Genomic DNA, 25,468 nt, shown 5'->3' with positions numbered 1-25,468 from the left:
GCTAAAGAAGTGGAAAATTTCATCTTCGGCATCGAACAATACTTTGATGCCGTAGGAAAGTTGGAAGAAGCTAAAAAGGTAGCAATTGCTGCCATATATCTTCAAGGCGATGCAAAACTCTGGTGGCGAGTGAAATACGAAGCCAACAGGGCCGGTGAAGATACTCTCCAGACATGGGCAGAACTGAAGGCAGCCATACGCCTACAGTTCTTCCCCGAAAATGTGAAATATAATGCACTGAGAAAGCTGCGTGAACTCCGCCATACCAGGTCAGTGCGGGATTACGTGTGAAAATTCTCCGCACTCATGCTAAACATATGGGATATGGGGGCAAAGACAAACTATTCGCATTCATAGAAGGTTTGAAACCTCAAGCTCGTATGGAGCTGCAAAGACAAATGGTAGATACCCTGCTCAAGGCCATTCAAGCTGCAGAGTGCCATAGGGATTATCATTTGGAAACTCAAAAGTATAGGCCCCAGCCGCCTATCCGAGGGGGATACAACGGGAGTCAGCCTAGCAACGGTGGCCCTAACAAAAACGGAGGAGATCGAAGTGCATCCAAATCTAAGACTCTTTCCGCAAGCAGCAACAGTGATGCATCAGTCAACAACAATCAGGGGAGAAAGCCCCCTTCAGAATGTCGTCATTGTGGTGGGGAACATTGGAACAATCAATGCCCAAATACACAGATTAATGCTCAACAGACTGTTGAAGATGAGTCAGATCCTGATGACTCAGACGACGCAGAGCAAGTTTGTTGGCTCCATTCATAATACCTTAGCAGGAACCAGTGCGGGTAACCCTAAGAAGAACGCATGCCCAATCACCAAGAAAGGGAAAGAAAAGGCGGATGAAAGGCGTCCCACCACACAAAAGAGGACCTTAATGTTCGTCGACATGAAAGTAAACGGCAAACCTATTCGAGCATTGATAGACACGGGTGCTACATACAACTATCTGGCCTCAACTCAGGTGCAGCGCCTCGGTCTAGCGGTGAAAAGGAGTAGGGGTCGTGTCAAGGCTATCAACTCTCCATCTCATCCAGTGAGTGGAATAGCCAAAGAAGTGTCAATGAAGCTTGGCCCATACAAGGGAAAATTAGACCTACGCATAGCTATCATCGATGACTTTGAATTGATAGTGGGATTGGAATTCCTCAGGCAGGCCAACACCATCCCGGTACTATATGCCAACATGCTCCTAATGATGGGAGACAACGAGGCCAAACCCCACACCATACCATGCATACCCATAAAGATGGTCGTTGAAAGCATCTCGGCCATGCAGTCAAAGAAGGGAATTAAAAGACCTGAACCTACGGTTCCGGCTGCCCTCAACATCATCAATCAAACATCAGATCATTGGTGTCCAGCAACTCATGGCGCCCCTCAGTGTGTGAAGACTTGTCAAGCATGCCAAAAGGACAAGTTGGATCACTCAGCACAAACGGGACTCTTGGAGCCGCTACTTGTCCCACAGAGACCTTGGGAAAGCATTTCCCTGAATTTCATAACATGATTAACCAAGGTCGGAAATCTTGCAACCATCATAGTGGTAGTAGACCGGTTTTCCAAGTATGCTACCTTCATAGTAGCCCCACAGAACATACCGACAGAAGATACAGCTCGACTCTTCTTCTCTCATATTTTCAAATATTGGGGCATGCCCAAAGACATCATTAATGACTGCGACTCACGCTTCACTAGCAAATTTTTTACTCATCTCTTTAGGTGCCTCAGATCCAAATTGAGTCATAACTCAAACTTCCATCAACAAACAGATAGCCAGATAGACTGGTTCAATGACATGTTGGAGGAATATCTCTGCCACTTTGCAACCGGGTCATAAACAAATTGGGTGAAGCTTCTGGATGCTGCTCAACTGTGTTTCAATTCTCAAAAAAGCTTCATTTCAAACAAAAATGCCTTTAAAATTGTTACCGGACATCAACCGCTACTCCCACAGACGGTGAATGCACCAAACATACCAACATCACCTCGAGCTTCCAGCTTCTCACAAGACTGGGAGAAAACTTTGGAGATAGTGCGGAGCTATCTTGTCAAAGCCCAAGAGAGAGCAACGAAGTATTCCAAACAAAACCTTCGCTTTGTCCAATATCAAGCAGGAGACAAAGTGATGGTAAGAGTCCCAAAGCGATACTTGTTTGCAGCGAGGACCCAGGACCCTCACCTATTGCAAAACTACATCGGACCCATATCCATCAAAAGTCGCATTGGGAAATCCACATACCAGGTGAATACTCCAGCCTGGTGGAAAATCCATCTAGTCTTCCAGGTCAGCCACCTCAAGTCATTTCAGAAATACATGGAACGTCATTCAGAAAGTCACCTCACTACACCGAGGGGAACATACCTCCTAGCCAACAAGAGCCTGAGCAATCATCATCCTGCAGGTAAGGCTCTAAGGACATTGCCAACTCATGTGGGGGAGAATGTCATGGGCTTCTTTCCATCATCGACCCATGACCCCTTGGACGCGCCCCGTGGAGGCCTGGCAAGCCTCCCAACACCTAGCACCATGGTCGGCATCGTGGTCTCGGCAACGCCAAGTGACAAGCGCGCATGCGCCTCTGTTGCCCCACCAATAATTAGTGTCAGAGCCTAGCGGTTGGCGAATGCCAACAGTGTCGCGCGCACAAACCACCATGTTGCCAACAGACAGTGTCGCACGCACAGACAGTGCCGCGCGCCCAGATCCAATCCCAAGCACTTGCGCCCAGCTGCAGGCAGATCCAAATAGTATCGCGTGTGCCAGCAGCCCAACGCGCGCAGACCCTGATGCTCAAGACAAAGTTGCTACGAATGGACTTACTTCTACCTCGTAGAAGACTAAGTCCTTTTCATTGTAATTATAGAGTAGTTGTACTTCATTCATTTTCAGTGTGCTTCTACAGCTTTCATAGTTCTAGTCATGTAACTTTGATTTATTTTCTTTAAGCATTATTAAGGGGGACCAAAGCATTCAAACATTCAAGCAATCAAATAATTCTTTGTACTGGTGTCTCTCCCCCCCGACACCTCATAGCATTTTCTAATAGCTTTCATCATCATCAATAAAATCATCAGCTTTCATCATCAATTGCTCATTTTCGTTGCTCAATTGCTCACAATATTGGTTTTTTCGGACGGCACTGAAAATCTAGTTTAGCGTACGGAGGAGACCTCAATTGGCGGACAGCAACTGCACTGACATCGGTTGCTTAGCCTTACGTCGCCCTTCTAAGGAACTTCAGGAAGGCGCCGCGTAACAGCAATAATGTAGCATTTAACAACAATGAATAACAATAAATGACATTTAAGTAAATAGGAGGAGTGATTCACCCAATAAAGGATGAACTATGGGTGTTTAACGAGCCGGGTTGACCCGGTTCCGAACCGGACCGGTAGGTAGGGGCCGGGCAGGGCTGGGTTCGGGGGGGTAAGTCCAACGGCTATTTCAGATTTTTTTTAAATTAACATGACCGTTGGCAAGGGTCAGCTTCCAATTTGACCGTTGCCCAACGGATATTTTGCAAGAATAGCCCTTTTTGGGATATTTTTTTAAAAAAATAACACTTTTAGTAATTACTAATTTATCCCTTTAAAAGCTATAAATACCCCCCCTTCTTCATTTATTCACTCATCTTTCATTTCTCAAACTCAAATTCTTAATTGTCATTCTCTCATTCTTCTCCTAAATTGAATTCAACTATTTGGCTCTCGTTTTTTTTTTTGAAATTTAATTTATGGTATTATTTGAACTTTGAACTTTGAAAAATTGGCGTTTCTTCGTGGTAACATTGGACTTTGGAGTTGCGAAATTCAATTTTAAATATTCAAGACCTCAAAAATCATCAAGTGTTCAATTTATCAAGGAATTCGGTGCATTCCCTCCAACTTTTTCTCTTATTTACTATTTTATTTGCATATTTAATTTTTGTTAGTAGTTAAATTTTTGCAATATATTTAATACTGCAAAAAAAAGTTTGTAATAAGGTTGCTAATCGGGGTAATCGGGGAAATAGAAAAATAGGTACTACTTCAACTTCTAGTAGTAATTTAAATGACTTTACACATGTTTCTGAAATATCACATGATAATAATATAGATTATAAACAATTATAGGAAGATTTATGTATAGAAGATAATGAATTAGAAATTAAAGATGAGACACCACTTACACCTAGTAGTGTTGGAGTTAGTAGCAGGGGTGGTGGTCGTGGCGCTAGTAGTAGACCACCTATGGCCCCGACTAGTAATCGGAGAAGGAGAAGTAAAGTTTGAAAATATTTTGAGGAAATAGAGAATTCTGATAGAGTTAGATGCAAACTTTGTAAAGATGATTTTAAACATAAGACTGGAGGAAGTTTAGGGGGGACTAGAACACTTAGTAGACATCTGAGAATTACTCATCCTATAGAATGGGGCACTGATTTAGATGAAAATCAAGGAACTCTAAACCCTAGTACTGGAGGACTTATGAAATATGATAAAATGAAGGATAGTGAGGAGTTAGCAAAAAATGATTGTTTTGGGTTGTCTACCTTTTTCTTTTGCTTTTTCATCATATCTTATTATGTTTATTCAAAGGATTTATAATCCTTTATTTAAAGGTATCCCTATAAGTACTTGTAGATCTCATATCTTTAGACTTTATGGACAATATCAGACATACATACGTTATTTGTTTGACCACCTTCCTTGTAGAGTTTCTCTAAGTTCTGGTATTGGTCATGTTGTTAATTGAAATGATTATTTGACAATTACATGTCATTGGATAGATAATAATTATTTTATGCAAAAACATATTATCGCTATCAAATATGATGAAGATCAAAGTCATACTGCTATTTTTATAAGTACTACTATTTGCGAAGTTGTTGAATTTTATAATCTTAATAAAAAAAAAGTATTGTGTATGTCTATTGATAATATTTCTAACAATAGTGTCGTTATTTCAATATTAAGACTGCATTTGAAACCACCACTTGACGAATTTTTTCATGTTAGGTGTGCATGTCATGTTTATAATTTAATTATTAAAAATGGGCTTGATTTATTTTCAACTAAGATTACTCATGTTAGAAGAATAATTGGTGTTATTCAAGGAAATAATAGACAATCTAGAATTAGGAAATTTAAGACTAAGTGTACCGAGCATAACCTTAACCCCAGATTCATGCCAGATAAAATTGTTACTAGATGGAATTATACATACTTATTTTTAAAATGTTGCTACAAATATAGATTGTCGATAACTGAAGTTGCCAATGCGCATTGTACTGATCTAAACCGTATGTTAACAACTAATACTTGGGAGGCCATTAATATAACAACAACAACAACAACAACCCAGTAAAATCCCACTAATAGGGTCTGGGGAGGGTAGTGTGTACGCAGACCTTACCCCTACCCCAAAGGAGTAGAGAGGTTGTTTCCAAAAGACCCTCGGCTCAAGAAAACAAAAAGACAAAAGGACAAAAGGAGACAATATTAATATCACCACAACAATTATAGGAAAAATAGGAACACCATGAAATGCAGAAGAAAGATGCAAAGCAAAAGCGATAGCTAGTAAATAGGACATGCACGAAAAGCGAAGTAGTAAAACACAACATTGTCACTAGCTATCTTAGACAAAAACCCTACCTAGCTAGTCCCACAATGGTACGAAGTAAGTCAAGACTCAACTACATCCTAATCTACAACTCTAATACTCGACCTCCACATCTTCCTATCAAGTGTCATGTCCTCGGAAATCTGGAGCCTCGCCATATCCTGTCTGATCACATCTCCCCAATACTTCTTAGGCCACCCTCTACCTCTTCTCGTGCCCTCCACAACCAGCCGCTCACAACTCCGTACTGGAGCATCTGGGCTTCTCCTTTGAACATGTCTGAACCATCTAAGTCTCGCTTCCCTAATCTTATCTATCCTAATATGCCCGCACATTCATCTCAACATCCTCAACATCAATGGGAGGCCATTAATGATGTTGTTAAATTTTTACATAAATTTTATACAACTACTGTTGAGTTTCTGGAGCATATTACCCTACTATTACTATGGCTTTAGTACATATAGCTGAAATTTCTTTCCAACTCTTTAATTTTAAGAAGAAAGAAAAATATAAGGATGTTGTTGAAAAAATACTAGCAAAATTCAAAAAATATTTTTTTCCAATTCCTCCGATTTACTTAATTGGTGCTGTTTTAAGTCCTTCTATTAAGATGTCTAATTGTCACCAATTAATCAATGCTTTATATACTTATATGGAGATTGGATCAACTGAAACCCCATATATATATTGTTGTATGAACAAGCTAAATGATTATTTACAATAATTATATAATTATTATGCAAATATAATTGATGATGTTGCTATTAATGTAGGCAATGTTAATCCCACTATGCATTGTACTACTTCTACTGCATCTGCTACTATGGATGAAGATGAAGGCCTTGATGGTTATAATATTTGGTCTACATTTCCTTCCACTCAAACCAGTAGCAGGAACATTGATGAACTTCAATTCTACTTGCAAAAGCAAACAGAGCCTCGCACAAAGTAATTTTCACCGTTGGGATGGTGGCATGAGAATGAAAAGCAATTTTCTGTTCTTTCCGCTATGGCTCGGGACGTGATGAATGTGCCAATTTGAACTGTAGCATCAGAGAGTGTATTTAGTCAAGCAGGACAACAACTAGGAGACACCCGTCACTCATTAGGAAGTAATGCTTTGGAAGTTTTAGTATGTTTCAGAGATTGGATTAGATCTGAACGAAGAAATCAGGGACGTGAAGATGTTGATAAACGAGAAGACAAGGAACTTGGAGATATATTAACGCATGGTAACCCATCTGAATTTAACACTCCAGAAGATGGACAAGAAGTTCATATTGATTATGAAAAACTTACTAAGGCAATGCAAAACCTTTAAAGTTCTTGATTTATATTTAATAATTAAACTTTGAATTTACTCTTTTTTCTTTAATTTAGTTGTTGTAAAATGTAAACTTTAATTTGCAAGTTTGAATTAAAAAAAAAATTGCAAATTATAAGTTTAATTTATTTCCATCCTCATTGTATTTTATTATCTTAAATTCTTAATAAAATATTCAAATATAAGGATTTTACATTTTTACTTTATCTTAAGTTATACAAAATACAAAAAAAAAACTAAATAAAACCGGCCCGGCCCCTTAAGCCTGGAACCGTTCCGGTTCAATAATTCACCGGAGGGGCTACGAACCGGTAAAACCAGTATTAAAAACCCAGTTACCGGCCCGGTCCATAGACCGACCGGTATCCTTTTCCAATAGCCCGGACCGGCCTCTTGACACCCTTAGGATGAACTAGATGGTTGTTCCTCCTAACAATGATGAGTGACAGACAAATCCTTGAATGTTCGAATTATTCTCGGATCTGATGCCAAAATATGGAATACTATATACAAGAATCTTGGTGAAAAGGTAGTGTTTGTATCTTAGTAAGAGAGAGATAATCTTTTGTCAAAGTCCGTTTTTACAAATGAATATCGCCCCTTCATATCATTGTCTCTTTTTCTATTTATATGAGACATATTTCTAGTAAACCATAATAGTACCGGTGAAGAGAATATCTACTAGAATATTCTCTTTAATATCCTATTTCGAAAACTAGTTGTTACAACTTCATCGACGGTGCTCGACCTCGACTATTATAGACATCTCGATTACGGCTCTCGTCGGCTCTTCTGCTATGAGTCTTGCTGCTTCCTGGTCCACCTCGACTAACGACGGCTTGAGAATTCTTTCTTTAGTGCTATCTTATCTTAAATATTCTAGGGCAGATTTTAACCCATATTGTTAGTCCCTCCGCTTATTAAGGTCGGCCTCATACGGGCTTGATGAGCGGATTATGTTCATTGAGGTCGAAATGGTTGGACGAGCTGATCGGGTCGTGATGATTGAGGCGAGCTAGCAACATGGCCCTTAGTGAGCCGCAAATTTTGAAGTTGTGATGTCCGTGAATCAAGGTGATGTCACGACCTCGTGCATCATCATGATACGTATTCTCGATGCGTCGCTTCATTTTGCGTAGGGCTCCTAATTGGTCCTGTCGCTTTGATTCTAATGCCAGGTAATGATGAGCAAATATTTCGGTTCTGATGCTTGAATTCCAATAAATAGGGGTGTGAGGGTGTAATCCCAAACTGTACGGGTGTGAGGGTGTAATCCCAAACTGTACAGTCTTCCTGCATCGAAACCATATATCCTCTTCTTCCTTTTCTATTGTTGTTGTATGATTTCCCTTTGTTCTAGCGATTCTTACCATTTTTAATCCTCTATTGTTTGATACCTTCCTCCCTTTCATTGAAAACATGTCTAATGTACATTGTGAGTCCAACGAGGGAAGTGGCTCAATCTCTCTAGCGGTTCTTTTTTCTCCTCATGCGGAGAACGTTCCCACTGATGTTGAGGACATAAGCTTCCCAACGGTGGAAGAGATAGTTCCTCGTAACCCCGATGCCAGGTCTGATTTATCGAAATTGCCTGAAGTCGAACCCAGGACCTTTAAGTCAGTGATGAATGAGGCTAATTTGTTAGAGCTTAAGGCAAAATACGGAGAGTTGATCCCTGCCAGGTGGGATATATTGCAGTACCATCGTCCTGGGTATTGCGCACTCTACGCCTATCCCTTTCACGTCGTCTACACTCTTCCTCTCCTCCCGCTGGCAGCGAAATTCTGTCGCTTCTATGTTGTTTTCCCGACTCAGTTCGCGTCGTATGTCTACAAGCTCATAAGTATGTTTACCAAGTTCGTGGAGTTAGCTGAGGTCGAGATCATACTTTGACACCTGATGCACCTGTTCGCCCCCATCTTTTACAGGGGGACGATGCTGAACCTTCGCTACTGAAGAGGTAAGTTCCTGGTGGTGAAGATGGACGATAAGGCTAACCGCCAGTTCTGGCTCAACGTTTTCTTCATTAGAACTGAGGACGTAGTGGCCAATGTAGACGTCTTCCCTGAAGCTTGGAATTGCACTCGTAAGCGCCTCACTCCCTTGCATGTAGGTACTTGGTTTATTTTGCTGAGTTGTGGATTCTGATTGGGTCGGTCAGCTCCTCGCCTCCTCCTTTGGTCGAGGACATTTCTGGTTGGGTCGGTCAACTCCTCCCTCATATAGTAGGGATTCGTGAGTGGTCGAGATTCTTTAAGAGGTTTAGGCCGGCTCCCCTCTCGATTGGTAAGTTATTCATTTTGTTGGACTCTTGGCTCCATTCTTTGCAATTTACCTTGCTGATTTTCCCTATTTTCTTGTGTTTTTCCTAGGATCGGCTAGGGGGCCTTCAAGGAGGGCGAGGGCTCACGCCCCTTTGTTCCGGAAAAGAAAAGCAGCGGAGCGTTCTGCTTTTTCCACACCTACAACAGTGCTAGTTCTATTCACACCTCGACCCCTCTTGCTGTTGCGCCTGGTTCCATTCATTCTACAGCTGTGGAGACCGCGGAGACCTCAGCCTCTCCCATACGTCGTCTTATAGATGAAGACGACGAGCCAATCCCAAGCGAGGGGGGCTTAATGCCCCGCAAAAGGAGGTCTGTAGATGTTGCTGGCGGTGTCACCCGGGCTGTTGATTCAATGGCGGGTGATTTCTCCTTGAGCGAGATGGCGACCATAGTTATCAGGGACAACGTCGATCCAGAGTCCGGGTCCCCGAGGTTGGAGGCAGCCGAAGTGGGTATGCCTGTGGTGGTTGTCGAAATGGATAGATCGGCCGATGATGCCTTCGAGACTTCGAGGCGAGAGGAGGCATCGACATCTCAATCGATCGTTGATGCTTCTTTGCCGATCGACTAGACGGGTAAAAATATTGACGTTAAGTGTGATGAGTCGGGGTTTGACATTGATACAGCCGACCTGAAAATGATGGAGGAGGGTTTTACCCAACTTGAGATGAGGTTAGAGGGATCTATGAGGATCATTGCAATCCCTATAGACCGCGACTTGCTATAAAACATGAAAATTTTGGTCCCTTCTCTCGGCCTTCTTTGCTCCGAAATTAAGGGTAAGACCCTCAAAGAATTGGACGACATCAACTTATCGAGGAGTATAGCCGGTCTCGATCTCCGGGTGAGTACATAATGTTTTGTCCTTTTCTTTTTTGCCTTTGTTGACACAAGACTTTTTATGTTTGCCTTACTCTTTTTTGTTTGTTTGCAGACTGTGATTTTGGAGATTGAAAGTGCCTGAAGAGAGGAGAAGCGTAGGGAAATATTTGTAAAGCTGAAAAACAAATATTTCAAGTATCGCGGCAAGTATCGGGAGTTCCGTAGGAGATTTGGTAAGGGTGGAAATCTGCAGGCCCTTCGTGATGAGCTGAAGAGAAGGATGACGAGCTGGTGAGAGTCATCGAGAAGTGTAGTGTCCTCGCGGGGACGCTGAGGAGTAGGGAGGAGGAGCTAGAGGTTAGTAGGGTCGTAGAGGCCCAGTGCGGTGACCTTCAGGCACATGTGATTGACCTTCAGGCACGGTGAAAGGGCTCAACTGCTTGCGCAACCATCTTCCTCTCGTATTTCATATTTTCCAAATGTTCCTCGGGACCTATACGAGGAATGGATTCATGTTAAAGCTCAGCTAGACGTGTTTCGAGATTTGTATAATGTAGGGTCCGTTTCTTCAATTGCCCTTGATTGTTCGTGTTAAGGCCCGCGAGGCTCAGGTCGCTTGTGGATATAATCCCGCTATGCCTGAGACTGGTGATGATGAAGAAAGGGACCGAGATGTCCCAGGCATCGCTGGTCAGGGTGGTGGAGGTGCAAAAAATCCTGATGGCGGCGACCAGTAGTTTTTTTTTTTTTTGTAATCTTGTGTATTTTTGCCAGCGTCTTCACGAGCCTTTGGAAAAAATGTTTAAGTATGAAATGGAATGCTAGGTTATTTTCTGCATCTGTTTCCTTTTCTATACTTGCATGTTTTTGCTTATGTTTCTTGTTCGAGCGAGGTCGAACATATCTGAACTTAGTTGTGGCTGAGGGCCGGTCGATGTTAGTTCGAGCAAAGTCGAACATAACCTGAACTCGGTTATGGCCGAGGGCCGGTAGGTGTTAGTTCGAGCAAGGTCGAACATAACGTGAGTTGAGTTATGACCGAGGATCAGTAGGTGTTAGTTCGAGCGAGGTCAAACATAACCTGAATTTAATTATGGTTGAGGGATGATAGATATTAGGAGCGAGGTCGAACATAACCTGATTTTAATTATGGATGAGGGCCGATAGGTGTTAGTTCAAGAATGGTCGAACATAACCTGAATTTAATTATGGTCGAGGGTCGATATGTGTTAGTTCGAGAGAGGTCGATCATAACCTGAATTTAATTATGGCCAAGGGCCGACATGTGTTAGTTCGAGCGAGGTCGAACATAACCTGAATTTGAGAGAAATGCGCTGGTAAGTGTAATGTTTATTGCCTTGACATTGTTGCATTTGTTACACACTTGGAGAAATTTATAGATTTTGGGTGTTGGCTGACACTCCAGTCCCAGACCTGGTCTATCTAGTACCTTCATTGGTCGATCTAGAGAGTAGTAAGAGGTCGAGCAATGAAATAGTAACCAGGGCCTTGCCTTCCCGTACTTCGACTTGGAGTGTTCCCTTCATGGCCTCGTTAAAAACCTCATTGAGAAATCCCAGCTGGGACAAAACTCAAGCGAGGAAAAAAAGAGTACGACTTAGGGGACACTTTTTCTCTTAAAAGTTGAAGTATTTGAGGTGACCGATATTCCAGTTGTTTGATAGTAGCTTTCCTTCCATTGTTTCTAGTTGAAATGATCATTTATTTGCTTTTGCGGTGATTTTGTACGGACCGTCCCAATTTGTTCCCAGCTTACCTTCCCTGGGATCTTTGCTTGCTTGGGTTTTAGCTTTCAGTACGTGGTCCCCGACTTTGAGCTTCCTAAACTTTGCTTTCTTGTTATAATAGCGTTCTGCTTGCTGTTTTTGGACGATCATTCTTATATAAGCCATATCTTTTCGTTGAGTTCCTGCTTTCTACCCTCATCGTTGTTTGTGTCACTCTCGTAGGAGTACCTTAGACTAGGCTCTCTGACCTCGACTGGTATTACCGCCTCGATCCTGTAGACTAAAGAGTAGGGCCAAGGTGAGGTGACCGAGTGGAGGTGTTTGCCCGCTTGGTGAATCATTGGGGCGTACTTCTGGCATTGCTCGCATTGTTTTACGAAATCTGCGACCTCCTTTTTCATGGTGGCCAATAATATCCCACCAGTATGAGGCATCTGACCAATGATCGATTGCCGGAATGAGCCCCGCAATGGCTTTCGTGGATCTCTTCAAGGACGCGTCGAGTCTGGTTTAGGCCAAGGCACTTCGCTAAAGGGCAGATGTAGGTTCTCTTGTACAGGTCACTGTGGAGGATACTGTATCTGTCTGCTTGCGTTCTTAGTTTCCTGGCCTCTTTTTTATCGCCTGGGAGTGTGTTGTCCTACAAGTATGCGATAATATGATTGCACCAGTCCCAAGTTAAGTTAATGGTTCTTACCTCGACTTGGTCTAGCGATGAGTTGAGGAGATGGACCATGTTTTTATCTCTTGTTGTAATGTTTTTGGTAGCTGCGGCTAGTTTAGAAAGGCCATCTGCCTCGGTGTTCTGTGCTGGTGGAATTTGGTCGAGCTGACATTCGTCGAACTCGGGCAGCAGCTTGTAGATTTCGATATGGTATTTTTGCAATCTTTATTCCTTAATTTGGAAAGTCCCTGTGACTTGGTTGACTACGAGCTGGGAATCACAGCGTAGTTTTAACCATTTTGCCCCATACTTGAGCACTAGTCTCAAACCTGCAATGACGGACTCATACTCGACCTCGTTGTTAGTCATGTTCGTGCACCTAATGGACTTGCGAATTACTTATCCTGTTGGGACTTCGAGTACGAGTCCAAGTTCGGACCCCGACATGTTGGATGCACCATCGTTGTATAAGACCTAAAGGTCTTGTGTTTGGGGGAAAGTTTAGAGGACTTCCCTCTCGACTTCATGTATTATTTTTGTGCTAAAGTCGGCGACGAAGTCAGCGAGCACCTGTGACTTTATAGTTGTTCACGGCTAGTACGTGATATCGTGCTCACTGAGCTCGATGGCCCATTTGGCCAGCCTTCCCAATAGCTCGGGTTTATGTAAAATGCTTATTAGGGGGAAAACTGTGACTACCGAGATGGGGTGACATTGGAAATACAGTCTAAGCTTCCGTGAAACTATGACTAAGGCCAAATCTAGTTTCTCGAGGTGTGAGTACCTCGTCTCGACATCGATTAGTGTTTTGCTAAGGTAATAGATGGGAGATTGCGTACCTTTGTTTTCTCGAATCAGGACTGCGCTCACATCTACCTCGGATACAGCTAGATAAACGAGGGAATGCTCCCCCGGCTCTGGTTTTGAAAGAAAGATCGATGATGACAAGTATGTCTTTAGCTCCCTCAGAGCCTGGATGCACTCCGAAGTCCATTGGAGGCCGTTATATTTCTTGAGTATGCCAAAGAATGTATGGCACCTATCCGATAATCGTGAGATGAACCTTCATAAGGCGGCGATATGGCCAGTCAATCTTTGGACCTATTTTTTATGGTCAAGAGTTCGGGTATCCCTTCAATGGCTTTAATTTGGTTAGGGTTGACCTTGATCCCTCGCTGTGACACGAGGAAACCTAGAAATTTTCCTGAGGCTACGCCGAACACATATTTCTTTGGGTTCAGTTTCATTCTCATCTGAGTATGTCAAAAGTTTCTTTCAAATGATCGATGTGATCTTCTCCCCTTTTTGACTTGACCAGCATGTCATCTATGTATACTTTCATTGTCTTACCGAGCTAATCCTTGAACATCCTCATCACCAACCTTTGATAGGTCGTTCCCATATTCTTTAGTCCGAAGGGCATGACCCTATAGCAGTAGGTTCCTTGGTGGGTGATGAACGTGGTTTTTTCCTGATCTTCCTCTTCCATGAGGATCTGATTATAGCCTGAGTAAGCATCCAAGAAACTTAGCAGCTCATGTCCGGCCATTGTATCAATGAGTTGGTCTATGTGAGGCAGTGGGAATGAATCATTTGGGCATGCTTTGTTCAAGTTTGTGAAGTCTACACACATCCGCCACTTCCCATTCTTCTTTTTAACCATTACCATGTTGGCGACCCACTTGGGGTACTTTGATTACCTGATGGAACCATTTTCTAACAGTTTCTCCAATTCCTCGTACATTGCGTCATTGATTGTAGAGTTGAATTTACGCTTGACCTGCCGCACCGGGGGGTGGAAGGGGTCGACGTTTAATTTGTACGTGGTGATCTCATTTGGGATGCCCGGCATATCTACATGGCTGAAAGCAAACAAATCTGCGTTAGCTTTTAAGAATTGACTGAATTTACCTGGGTCCTAAAGTTTACAACCGATATAGGACCTCTTGCTATGGTCGTTGGGGTCTAATTGAATGGGGTCGAGATCTTCTATAGTCGACCCTGCGGCTTCGGCAATGTCAGGATCTTTGATGCCTTCCCCGATCTCGTCATGCCCCGACCTCGACCCTACTGATTGTTATACCTCTTTTTCTTTGTCCTTCATTTGTTGGGAGGCCGTTCTATCTAAAGCAATGCGGTAGCATTCCCGGGATGTACGTTGCTCTCCTCGTATGCTGAATATTCCCCATGGAGTTGGGAATTTGATGACTTGGTATAAGCTAGAGGGGAAGGCCTTCATGGGGTGTATCCACGGTCGTCCCACTATGGCATTATACGCAATGTCTTGTTCCATGATGTGGAATATTGATTCCAGAGTTACGTCGCCAGCCAAAACGAGAAGAGTATTTCCTCGTATGTCCGTTCAACTGCATTGTTAAAACCAGTTAGCGTGATACAGCGCGACACTATCTTATCCTCGAGTTTTATTTGGGTAAGTACTCAAGGATGGATAAGGCACGCGCCGCTTCTATCATCTATCATAAAACATTTAACATCAGTATCCAAAATTCGCAGCGTAATAACGAGGGCGACATGATGAGGAAAGACCAAACTGTCGGCATCCGACTTGTCGAAGATGATACTTTCTACTAGTTCGTCGTACAGTTCGCGGGTGATGGATCGCTTGAGTTTTTGGGTAGTGGTGAACTTCACGATGTTGATAGTGGTGTCGTCTCCGATGATCATGTTGATGGTACAGGCTGGTGAGGGTGGTTTGGGTGGCCCTTAATGTTCGCGTCCTCTGGAGAAATTGGTTCTTCCCTTATCACTTAGCAGCTCTTTAAGATGTCCTTGTCATAGCATATTCACGACTTCCTACCTCTGGGTGATGCAGTCTTCCGTCTTGTGCCCTCATTCCTGGTGGAACTCACAGAGGGCGTCAGACTTTCTGGTATTAGGGTCTGATCTCATCTTTGGTGGCCAATTCACTTTTGGTCTGAGCTTCTCTAGGGCGTAGACTATCTCTGTAGGTGACACACAAAAATTGTGAGCAGATAATAGGGGGCATACCTCTGTCGTTTCGATGAGGTCCCGTCCTTGGTCTGGATGGACCTTCTTCGTAGCGAGGGGAGGGGGCGACGACCGTTCTGATATATGGTTGGTGATGTTCCCTGTTAGTTCGCGGAATTGGGTGATCTCTTCTGGCATTATCTCTTCGATCATTTCTTGATTCTGCTTGTACTGAGGTTAGCTGGTGGGTTAGCCCGTTGAGGTCGTCCTTATCTGCACGGACTTCGGCATAATAAGCATTGTGGATTTCGTCCCAAGTGGTTAGGGGTACTTCATCAACCGACTTAACAGTTTCCTTGTTGCTCTTGAACCATCCCCGCTCAGCCCGTTCTAAAAAGCTGCGACCGCTATCCCTTCAGACACATTTGGCAAAGTCATCCTTACTTAGTTGAACCGAGCGAGGAAGTTCCTCAGTCCTTCTCCCAGAGATTGTTTGACAACAAATATGTCGTTCACTCTTGCCTCGACCTTTTTGGCTCCGGCGTGGGCCGTTACAAACTTGTCGGCCATTTCTTCAAAGGTTTCAATGGAGCGTGCTGGTATCTGGGAATACCGGGTTAATGCCTCTTTTGTAATGGTTTCGCCGAACTTCTTCAGCAAAATGGAAGACACATATTCCTTAGCGAGGTTGTTGCCTTTTACGGCGGTGACGTAATGAGTCACATGATCTTCGGGGTCGGTTGTGCCATCATATATCATGAGGTAAGGCGGTATTTTAAAGGTTTTTGGTATAGCATGCAGAGCTGCGTCGTCGCTGTATGGCTGTTCGACAAACCGGCCGGCGTCCCTCTTCAGCAACAGCTTGGGAGCGCCCAGTATTTTATCGACCCTTTCCTGGTATTATTTCATTTGATCTCGTAGTGCCTTATTCTCATTCTTCATTTCCTCCATCCTTTTCAGAATGGCTGCAAGGGTGTTATCACCTGCACTATTAAGGATATTGTGAGTAATACCTGTCGTTGGATGAGGAGGGAGTTGGTTGCACTGCTCGTCTGTTGGTTGTATAGTTCAAGTCCTTGCATTTTTTGTAGTCATGTCACGGGCGGGCTTGTTGAGGACGTTGGTTAGCGTGTCAGTTAGCCATGCTCCAAGGAGCTTTTTTATAGTTGGGGGCGTCTCTTCCCCCACAGATATGGAGGCTCCCTTACCAAGAGATTTTGTGATACTGCAGTGAGGGGGGGACCCATCTCGCCTAGGGGAGGCACTACGCGTCACGCCTTCGTCTGTCGTTTCACAGCTTTCGTTGATGACGTTCATGAGGTTGGTTGGGAGATCACTTATTGTTCTTGTCCTTTCTTCTCGGTTACCTGTCATGTTGGGAATTGTGCACACAAAGAAAGGAGATCTTGTTTTTGCTTGCTCTTTTTTTGTTTTTTTATGTTAGTGACCCGTGCTAGTTATAGATCTAGAAGAAACTAAAAGCTTAACTAAGAAATCCCGATAGACGATGCCAAATTATTTGACAAAAAAATATAGCTCTTGGTTCAAATAATTAAATTTATGTGATTATGGATTAAACCTAGTTAATAATAATATTCCTAGATGTGACTTCCGAAAGCATGACAAGTGTTAAATAGATCTGGTAGAAAAGTGTAAATAATATGCAATAACTATTCCAAAAGACGTGAGCAATAATGTAGCATTTAACAACAATGAATAATAATAAATGACATTTAAGTAAATATGAGGAGTGATTCACCCAATAAAGGATGAACAAGATGGTTGTTCCTCCTTACAATGATGAGTGACAGATAAATTCTTGAATGTTCAAATTATTTTTGGATCTGATGGCAAAGTATGGAATAATATATACAAGAATCTTAGTGAAAAGGTAGTGTTTGTATCTTAGTAAGAGAGAGAATCTTTTGTCAAAGTCCCTTTTTACAAATGAATATCACCCCTTCATATCATTGTCTCTTTTTCTATTTATATGAGATGTATTTCTAGTAAACCCTAATAGTACCAGGGAAGAGAATATCCACTAGAATATTACCTTTAATATCCTATTTTGAAAACTAGCCGTTACAGCTTCATTAACGGTGCTCGACCTCGACCATTATTGACATCTTGACCACGACTCTCGTCGGCTCTTCGGCTATGAGTCTTGCTGCTTCCTGGTCCACCTCAACTAACGACGGCTCGAGAATTCTTTCTTTAGTGCTATCTTATCTTAAATATTTTAGGGCACATTTTGACTCATACAGAAACCTCTACCAAATATAATTTGAGAAGAAAGAAATTAAAGGGCCTAATATAGGCTAAAAAATCAAGGGATGTTTACCTTCCTATACACTATTTGAAACTTTACTACCCTCCCTACTCAAGTTTCAATTTAATTACATAAGCATATACAATTTACCAATTATATACACTTTAGGAATTAAATGAGTATCCCTTTATATTAGGAACTGAATAAGGAATCAATTATTTTCCATCCTTATTCTCTCTCCCTCCTGCGCTCTCTCTCTCTCTCTCTCTCTCTCTCTCTCTCTCTCTCTCTCTCTCTCTCTCTCTCTCTCTCTCCTGTGCTCTCTCTCTCTCTCTCTCTCTCCTCTCTCTCTGTATGTGTGTCTCTGTCTCTCAATCTCTCATTCTCTGTTCTTTCCTCAATTTTTCTTCCTCTAATGTCCTCTATTTTTTTATCCTTTCACGTTCTATATACTTTTAATGGAATTCATCAATGGGTTTCAATCATTTTACTATAGAGTTTTAACTTAGCAATTTCCTTTCATGTTGCACAATTGGTGTTCAAATTGAAATTTTCAATCAATAAATTTTGAAGGTGTTTGATTCTCCATCATTGACAGCCATTAAAAAGCTTTGAAGCTTTGAATTCAAATTTAGATTTTCAAAAATCATTATTTGTTTGGATTGGGTGTTGTTGCAAATAATTGGGAATATTGTTTGGAGTTTATATCTCAATTTTGAGGGTGTTTGGTGAAGATTAGACTTGATTTTGGCTGAATTTCATATTGAAACTCGAAGAAGAAGATATGACATACAATATACTTACGAAATTGTAGTAAAGTTGTAGTATAATTGTATGTAAATTGTAGTTGTAGTTATACTATATTTTTTTATTTGAATGTTGTATGAAAGTTGAACAACAGTTGTATAATGTATGAATCGTTGTATAAAATTTGTATCTAAGTTATCAATACAATATTTTACATAAAATTATTGATATGTATCAAAATTGTATTAAGAGAGTATGTTTTGATTGGAATTTTAGAGAAGAAGAAACACACACCATAGATAAAATTATATACAAATCAGATACAAAATATATACAAAGGCATATTGTATAAAAATTATATTTAAATTATATGATATTGTAGTTGTATATAACTGGGTAGAAATAATGTATGAAAGTTGTAGATAAGTTGTATAATATATAATTAGTTGTATGAATTTTATTTTTACTATGTATAAATCAGATACAAAATATACAAAAGACATATTGTATAAAATTTATATAAAAATTGTATTTAAATTGTATGATATTGTAGTTGTATTTAACTAGGTAGAAATAATGTATGAAAGTTGAAAATAAGTTGTAAATAACTAATTTCCAACTTAATTCTCTCATTCTTTCTCTTACTTCTTATGGTATAGGAATCCTCTTTGCTGCTGCTTCTACAACAATGATTTTTTTTTTCAAGCTTTGGGAAGAGGCTAGGCTGAATGTATTTAATCATGTCATTAAAAATGATCAAACTCTCTCAATTATTTTTGCCTTTTAGCCTGAAAAACACACAGTTCTTCTACCAATTAATGCATTACCCTTTCTATCTCCCCTTGGTTGGAATTTCCCTCCATATATTTATATTTCTCTTCTGTTATTTCCCTTCCAGATCCTTCATCCTTATTAAAACTAAATACACTCTTCTTCCTTCTTTGCAAACAATGTTAGGTGAAGATAGTAGCAGCATAAGCGGAAAAGCAAAGGCGCCTACTCATTTACTAACTTTCATCGTCGTTTCCAACATTCATGTGGTTGAGTAGAATTGTAGAGTCGCCTTACAAGAATTGGAGAAAAACGACCCTACACTTCTCTCAACTACACGAATATCAGAAACGCTTGTCGTTAATGGTCCGTTTTTACTCCTAGTAGTATTTTTGTGTCTGTATGTCTCTGTTTTATGAATGACTAAATATATAGGTCTTTGTGTATGTGTGTGTTCCCCCTAGAATGTATGTGTGTTTACTCAATTTCCATTATCTTTATGATTCAATATATTATCTACTCTATGTATCTGTGCTTATATAGAGAACACACAGTTTGTTGAATCACAAAGATAATGGAAATTGAAAAAAAAATTCAAGGAAAAGAAAACATGCAAACGCACATGAAATAGTATCAATTAAGTAGTAACCAATAAAATTTCATACTTTAAATATCCAATAAAATAGGCTCCGTGAAATCAAAGGAAAGATGACATTCAAAGCTCAAATCTTAATTTCACCTGAAGATCCATCTATTCTCATATTTTATGTTAGAGACTTTATAATACAGTTTTTTAAGGATAAAAAAAAAGAAGAAGACAGAAACAATTAGCAAACAGAGATCCGGAGAGAAGAGGGGAGAGAGGAGAGAAAAAAGGAAAATTTTATAATTAAATCCCTTGATTGAAGGGACTAATAATGGACTGGGAGCCTTTTAAGGTGGATTGTATATATTTTGTAGTTAAAACGTGTTTAGGCCGGATAAATACAAAAACTTGAACATTTTTCGTAATAAGGTTTCAAATAGTGTATAAGAACGAATTAAATACCAAAAATCAGACTCGGCTCCGATCCCTAAAATAAGAAAGAGAATTCAGATGTATGTTTAACTAAAAAAATACCAATGATATAAGTTGATCACTACTATGACGTCAATGACATACTTTTTTTGGCTAATATTTAATTGATAATTCTAGTGTCGTTGAAACCTAATATTCTAGTTATAATCGTGGTTAAAAATTATTTTGATACTAGGTTTCTTATAACTCTTTGAGAAAACATGTGAATAAGGTACATACCTAGTGGATTTTTCTCTAAATAGGTATAAATTTCAATATTTTTTAAAATGGATATTTTCGGGTAATTATTTTTAGTCACATGAGCATTCCCATTAATTTTCCCTAAATTACATTCCGTTGCAATAATTGATATTATAAAATAAAAATTACAGAAAATAAAATAAATATATTTAAAAAGTTAGGTAATTAAAATCGAAATTGGAGATGATATTACAAGATAGAATAAAATGAAAGAAGTTTATTTAATTTTGACAACAAAATTTAAGAAAAATACAAATGGAGGGCTAAACGGAGCGAGACGGGTTGTAACTGGAGTAGAGTTAAACAGGACAAAGTAGTCTCCTCTCTCTCTCTCTCTCGACCACGACGGCCGTTCCCACGCTGCTTACCAGCCGTCGCCGGTTTACGACTGGTTATCATACCCTCCCCCCCCCCCCCCCCGCCTAACATTTGTAGATAAGGTAATGTGATTTTAATTGTATAAATTGGTACCAATGTTTTCTAATTTAGTTTAGCTCTATGGTAATAATTCTGTGTTGATTTTTCAATGTGTGCTTTGGTTGTGTAATACTGATAATTTAACATGGAGAAAAACGAAAGGCAAAAACAATAGGCCAAATAACTAGCTTTTGAGGGTCGTACTGTTAACTATCTGTCTTTAGTTTGATTACTTTGATTTTAGATTGTTAGTTTAATTGTTCTAAATGTAACTGAATGTTGGAGAATTAGATTAATTTCCTGAAAGTATTAGTTTGATTATTTAAATGTCTGTTTTTTTGTTTGTTCATTGTTATCTGTATAAATTATGCGATCCTGAATTAACTTAAGTCAGGTTTAATTTTTAACCATCGTAATATTTGATTTCAATTGCCTCTTTAATCCAAGTTAGTCTACCTTAATGAACCTTTGAGTTAAGATGAGTCTGTTAGACAACTTGATAGTTAACATCTCACAGATTCTGTAAAAGTAATTTTCCGTCTGCCCTGCATCTTAATTGTTAGGAAGTGTATTGTCTCCTCCTAAATTCTTGTTGTATCGCTGCTCCTTATCCCATCTTCTGTTATTAATTCCGACTTCTAGAGCTGAAGTCCATCAGTGTTTCGCAAAATGGAGAATAAAACAACTAAAGATTCTGAATCCATCAAACCAGATCGGAGGGGTGACAGTAGCAAAAAGGGTGAAAGGGGCTTGCAGATTGAAGGATACTCGTTAGAAGGAATATCAATAGCAGGTCATGAGACATGCATAATAGTCCCCTCGCTTAACTTAGCCTTTGATATTGGCAAGTGCCCTCAGCGTGCCATCTCTCAGCAATTCCTTTTCATCTCCCATGGCCACATGGACCACATTGGAGGACTGCCTATGTATGTTGCGACCCGCGGCCTTTACAGAATGCAACCTCCTACTATTATTGTACCAAAAGTTATCAAAGAAAGTGTTGAGAAGCTTTTTGAAGCTCACCGATCTATGGATCACTCAGAATTGAACCACACTTTGATTGGTTTGGATGTGGGTAAAAATCTTCTTGCATTGATTATATAGCTCACTCAGTTAGTTACTACAGAAATGGAATTAGCTCTTTTTTCACAATTGAAGTGAATGGAGCTTTGTCCATATGCAGGAGAAGAATTCTACTTGAGAAAAGATCTTAAAGTTAGAGCATTTAAGACTTACCATGTCATTCCTAGCCAGGTAAGCACTTTCCCTTAATGATCTGAGTTTTTTACTGCTCATTTCCCCTTACCCCCACTTCTTTTTGGCCAGTCCAAAGTGGATTATGTGAAGTACAAATCTGCTTCGTGCTTTCTGCAAGAGTAAGCTGCTGATATAGTAGGACGCTATGGTTTTTATATTGTCATCTTTATATTTATTAATGGTGTCTAATATGAGGTTTTAATCGGATTGGTTTATTGTACATTGCAGGGTTATACAGTATATTCAGTAAGGCAGAAGCTTAAGCAAGAATATGTTGGGCTTCGGGGAGATGAGATTAAGATGTTGAAGTTATCAGGTGTGGAGGTCTGTCATGATATCATAGTCAAATAGAAATTTTATCCGATTACATTTGTTTCTCAATGTTGGTTTAAATTGAAGCCCAATGTATCATGGATCTTAGAAGCCATTCTTGGTGGATTTCAATTTGTAATGGTTTGAGAAGATCAGTTGTTTGCATTGCTTTCTCAAAAATCTAGAACAGTAATTGCTTTAGAAGAACTGTATTGTGTTTGCAAATCCTTTACATAAACATCCATCTAAATTTTAGACTCTTTTCGCTGTCCAATGGATCTGCCTCTTTTCCATCTTTTTATCCTTTCTGTATATCTTATTGGTTCCGGTAAGCTCCATGATGTAGTAGCCTTTGTTTGCTGGGCTAAAACAACCCAAAAAATTTTGTACAGTGCAAAATAATCATTCTCTTTCCCGTACCAACTAAGGCTAAGATTACCTATTCATTGGGATGACCATGTTTACTTCAAAAACTTTTGGACGCATTTGAGGATTTAATCCTTTTTGCCCTTTATACTCTCAAAACAGTTTGTGTGCAAACATTGAGCAATTTATTTCAGACACAGGTGCAGCATGGTTTAGTACATAACCTTGCACAAGAATGCATTGGCAACAAACTTCCTGGATATCTGATGTATGACATAGATTAACTTTGGATTTTGACAGATTACCTACACAACAATAGCACCTGAAATTGCGTTTACAGGAGATACAATGTCAGACTTCATAAAGGATACTGAAAATGTTGATGTTTTGAGGGCAAAAATCCTCATTATGGAGGTAAATTCCTTGTATTTAACACTTGTTAAAATAATGTACCTTGTCTGTAACATGATGCTCAACTTCTGTGTCTCCTTGCAGTTATTTTTATTTCTCCCTTGGAAGAACTAGTTTGACTTCCGGTCTATATCTAATTTACTTTCTGGACTTTTATTGATATTAGTTGATCCTTCTTAAATTTTAGTAAATGCTGCAGGGACAATGACGTGTGACACTAGGGACTGCTATTTGATCTTTTACGTTCTGTTATTACTTATCTTGTCTCCTTCAACTTTAGACACTTTGCTGAGTTATTTTTAGTAGCTCTCCTGAGCCTTCTTTGCATAATCCAACTATATCTGGAGCATGAATTTATCAACTGATGGAGGACATAGTCAGAGTTGTTACATCTCCTTTTTGGCTGCAAAAGAAAATATTTATATATTAAAGGGAAATATTTCATATCGTAGCATCATTACATATGTAGTTATGCTTTTAGGATAAGTAGTTAAAAAGTCACTGACTAGTATCATTTATCCTTATGATGATGACACAATTGGAGTAAACTTACTAATGTTTTAATAACTTCAGATGGGAGAAGTATCATTCTACTTGCACCAATCCCAAAGAAAAATAAACTCTCTTATGCAAGTTATAGTATCATAGCCGTACAATAAAATTAGCAGTGTTAAGATCTATTGTTCAATTTGCCTTATCAACATTACTGGTTCTCAGACATTTTAATTCTTCGACAGAGCACTTATGTGGAGGACAAAACAACTGCTGATGACGCAAGAGAATATGGACATACTCATCTGTCTGAGGTGGTTCTTTTTGCATAAGTTCCTGATATTCCTTTTTATTAACCCCAAGATTTCACCAACTCGTGGAAGCTAAAATTCTGAATGTGTTGTAGAATGATTTAGGAGTCTGATATACGATTCTTTATGCTTTGATGACATGCTACCAGATCATCAATTTCGCAGACAAGTTTCAGAACAAAGCAATCATTTTAATCCACTTCTCAGCCCGCTATCAGTTGGATGTAAGCCCCCCCTCTCTCTGTCTGTCTGTCTCTATCTCTTATTTTTGTTTGTAGAAAGCTGGTTTCTATTGAAATGGAATCCAACTGTCTTTAATTTTTTGTCTGGCTTTACTTGTTGGTTGTAACTTTTCACCTTTGTGGTCTTTTCATTCTCTTAAAAAGAACTAATGACAAACCACTTAGTATTGTTGTCATTTGTTTTTCACAACAGTCGTACCTAGGGACAGCGTTTTGGAATCTAAAAGACTATCAGGAAAGAATGGCTTTTTTCATTTTCATGTTCCTAGTGTATACCAATTAATCTTTTTCCCCTAATAAAGAAAGGATCTAATTCTAGGACTAACTTGTTTCTTTCCTTTTGTATCACTCCAACAATTTTTTTCTTATCAGGTTATTCAGCAGGCTATTTCTGCAATACCTCCGCCTTTGGCAGGCAGAGTTTTTGCACTTACTGAAGGTTTTTGACGGAAGGCTCAATCCACGCATCAGCTACTTTAGAATCTCTCCCTTGTGTTTTTTAGACATTTCCTTTTTGTTCACCCTATCGTTTGACTCATTGCACGTAAAGCACTAATAGCGAAGGAAACTTTTGCCATAGAATTTAGCTAGATATTTTTTGCTTATTCCTTGCATTATGTTGGGATTAACACTTTTGGTAGGTAACCAATACTGGCAATTCACCATATCACATGCTATGTCTGTGCCGTAGAACAGAAGCAACCATGGAAAGCATGTTTTACTTTTAGGCGCAAGCTGGGAGTTGTTCTTACTAAAATGATGTTGAAATTAATCTTCAAATTATCTGAAGTCCGTCTGGGAAATTTGAGATCAAATTTAGATCTAACATAATCCTTTCTATAATCTAGTTTACAATTAAGCTGGATCTAGCATAATCTCATCTGTACTGATGGAATTTAATATTATCTGACTCGAATCTCTATTTGAAATATTTTGATATGGATTATTTTTTTTATTTTTTATTTTTGCATGCTAGCACATTAGGTATAAGTAGTGCGACTTTGAAGCAACAAAATTTCGAACGCTTTTAACGAGCCAACTGAATTAACGAATTAAAATTTCGAACATGCCTATGTATGGTATATGGCCTTGAGGTCTT

General features: G+C 39.8%; 1 protein-coding gene across 3 annotated transcripts; it reads left to right on the top strand.

Moving 5' to 3' along the window:
* The first annotated feature begins 20,816 nt into the window (after positions 1 to 20,816).
* Positions 20,817 to 25,312, top strand: LOC107811357 (nuclear ribonuclease Z-like). 3 transcript variants are annotated; one of them, XM_075251671.1, is made up of 8 exons: positions 20,817 to 21,001; positions 21,621 to 22,053; positions 22,162 to 22,232; positions 22,464 to 22,559; positions 23,214 to 23,327; positions 24,062 to 24,130; positions 24,277 to 24,351; positions 24,563 to 25,312. In XM_075251671.1, exons 2-8 carry the CDS (start codon positions 21,648 to 21,650, stop codon positions 24,650 to 24,652), a joined length of 921 nt encoding a protein of 306 aa, XP_075107772.1. In that variant the 5' UTR covers positions 20,817 to 21,001; positions 21,621 to 21,647; the 3' UTR covers positions 24,653 to 25,312. The 3 variants fall into 3 exon arrangements, with proteins under 3 accessions (XP_075107772.1, XP_075107773.1, XP_075107775.1); XM_075251672.1 differs by having other exon boundaries at positions 20,820 to 21,001; positions 24,742 to 25,312; XM_075251674.1 differs by lacking the exons at positions 20,817 to 21,001; positions 24,563 to 25,312 and having other exon boundaries at positions 21,008 to 22,053; positions 24,223 to 24,356.
* Positions 25,313 to 25,468: the final 156 nt, after the last annotated feature.

This window comes from Nicotiana tabacum, chromosome 4 (assembly GCF_000715075.1).
Source record: "Nicotiana tabacum cultivar K326 chromosome 4, ASM71507v2, whole genome shotgun sequence".
In the NCBI taxonomy this organism is placed as follows: domain Eukaryota; kingdom Viridiplantae; phylum Streptophyta; class Magnoliopsida; order Solanales; family Solanaceae; genus Nicotiana; species Nicotiana tabacum.
This window is presented reverse-complemented; position numbering and strand designations above follow the sequence as displayed.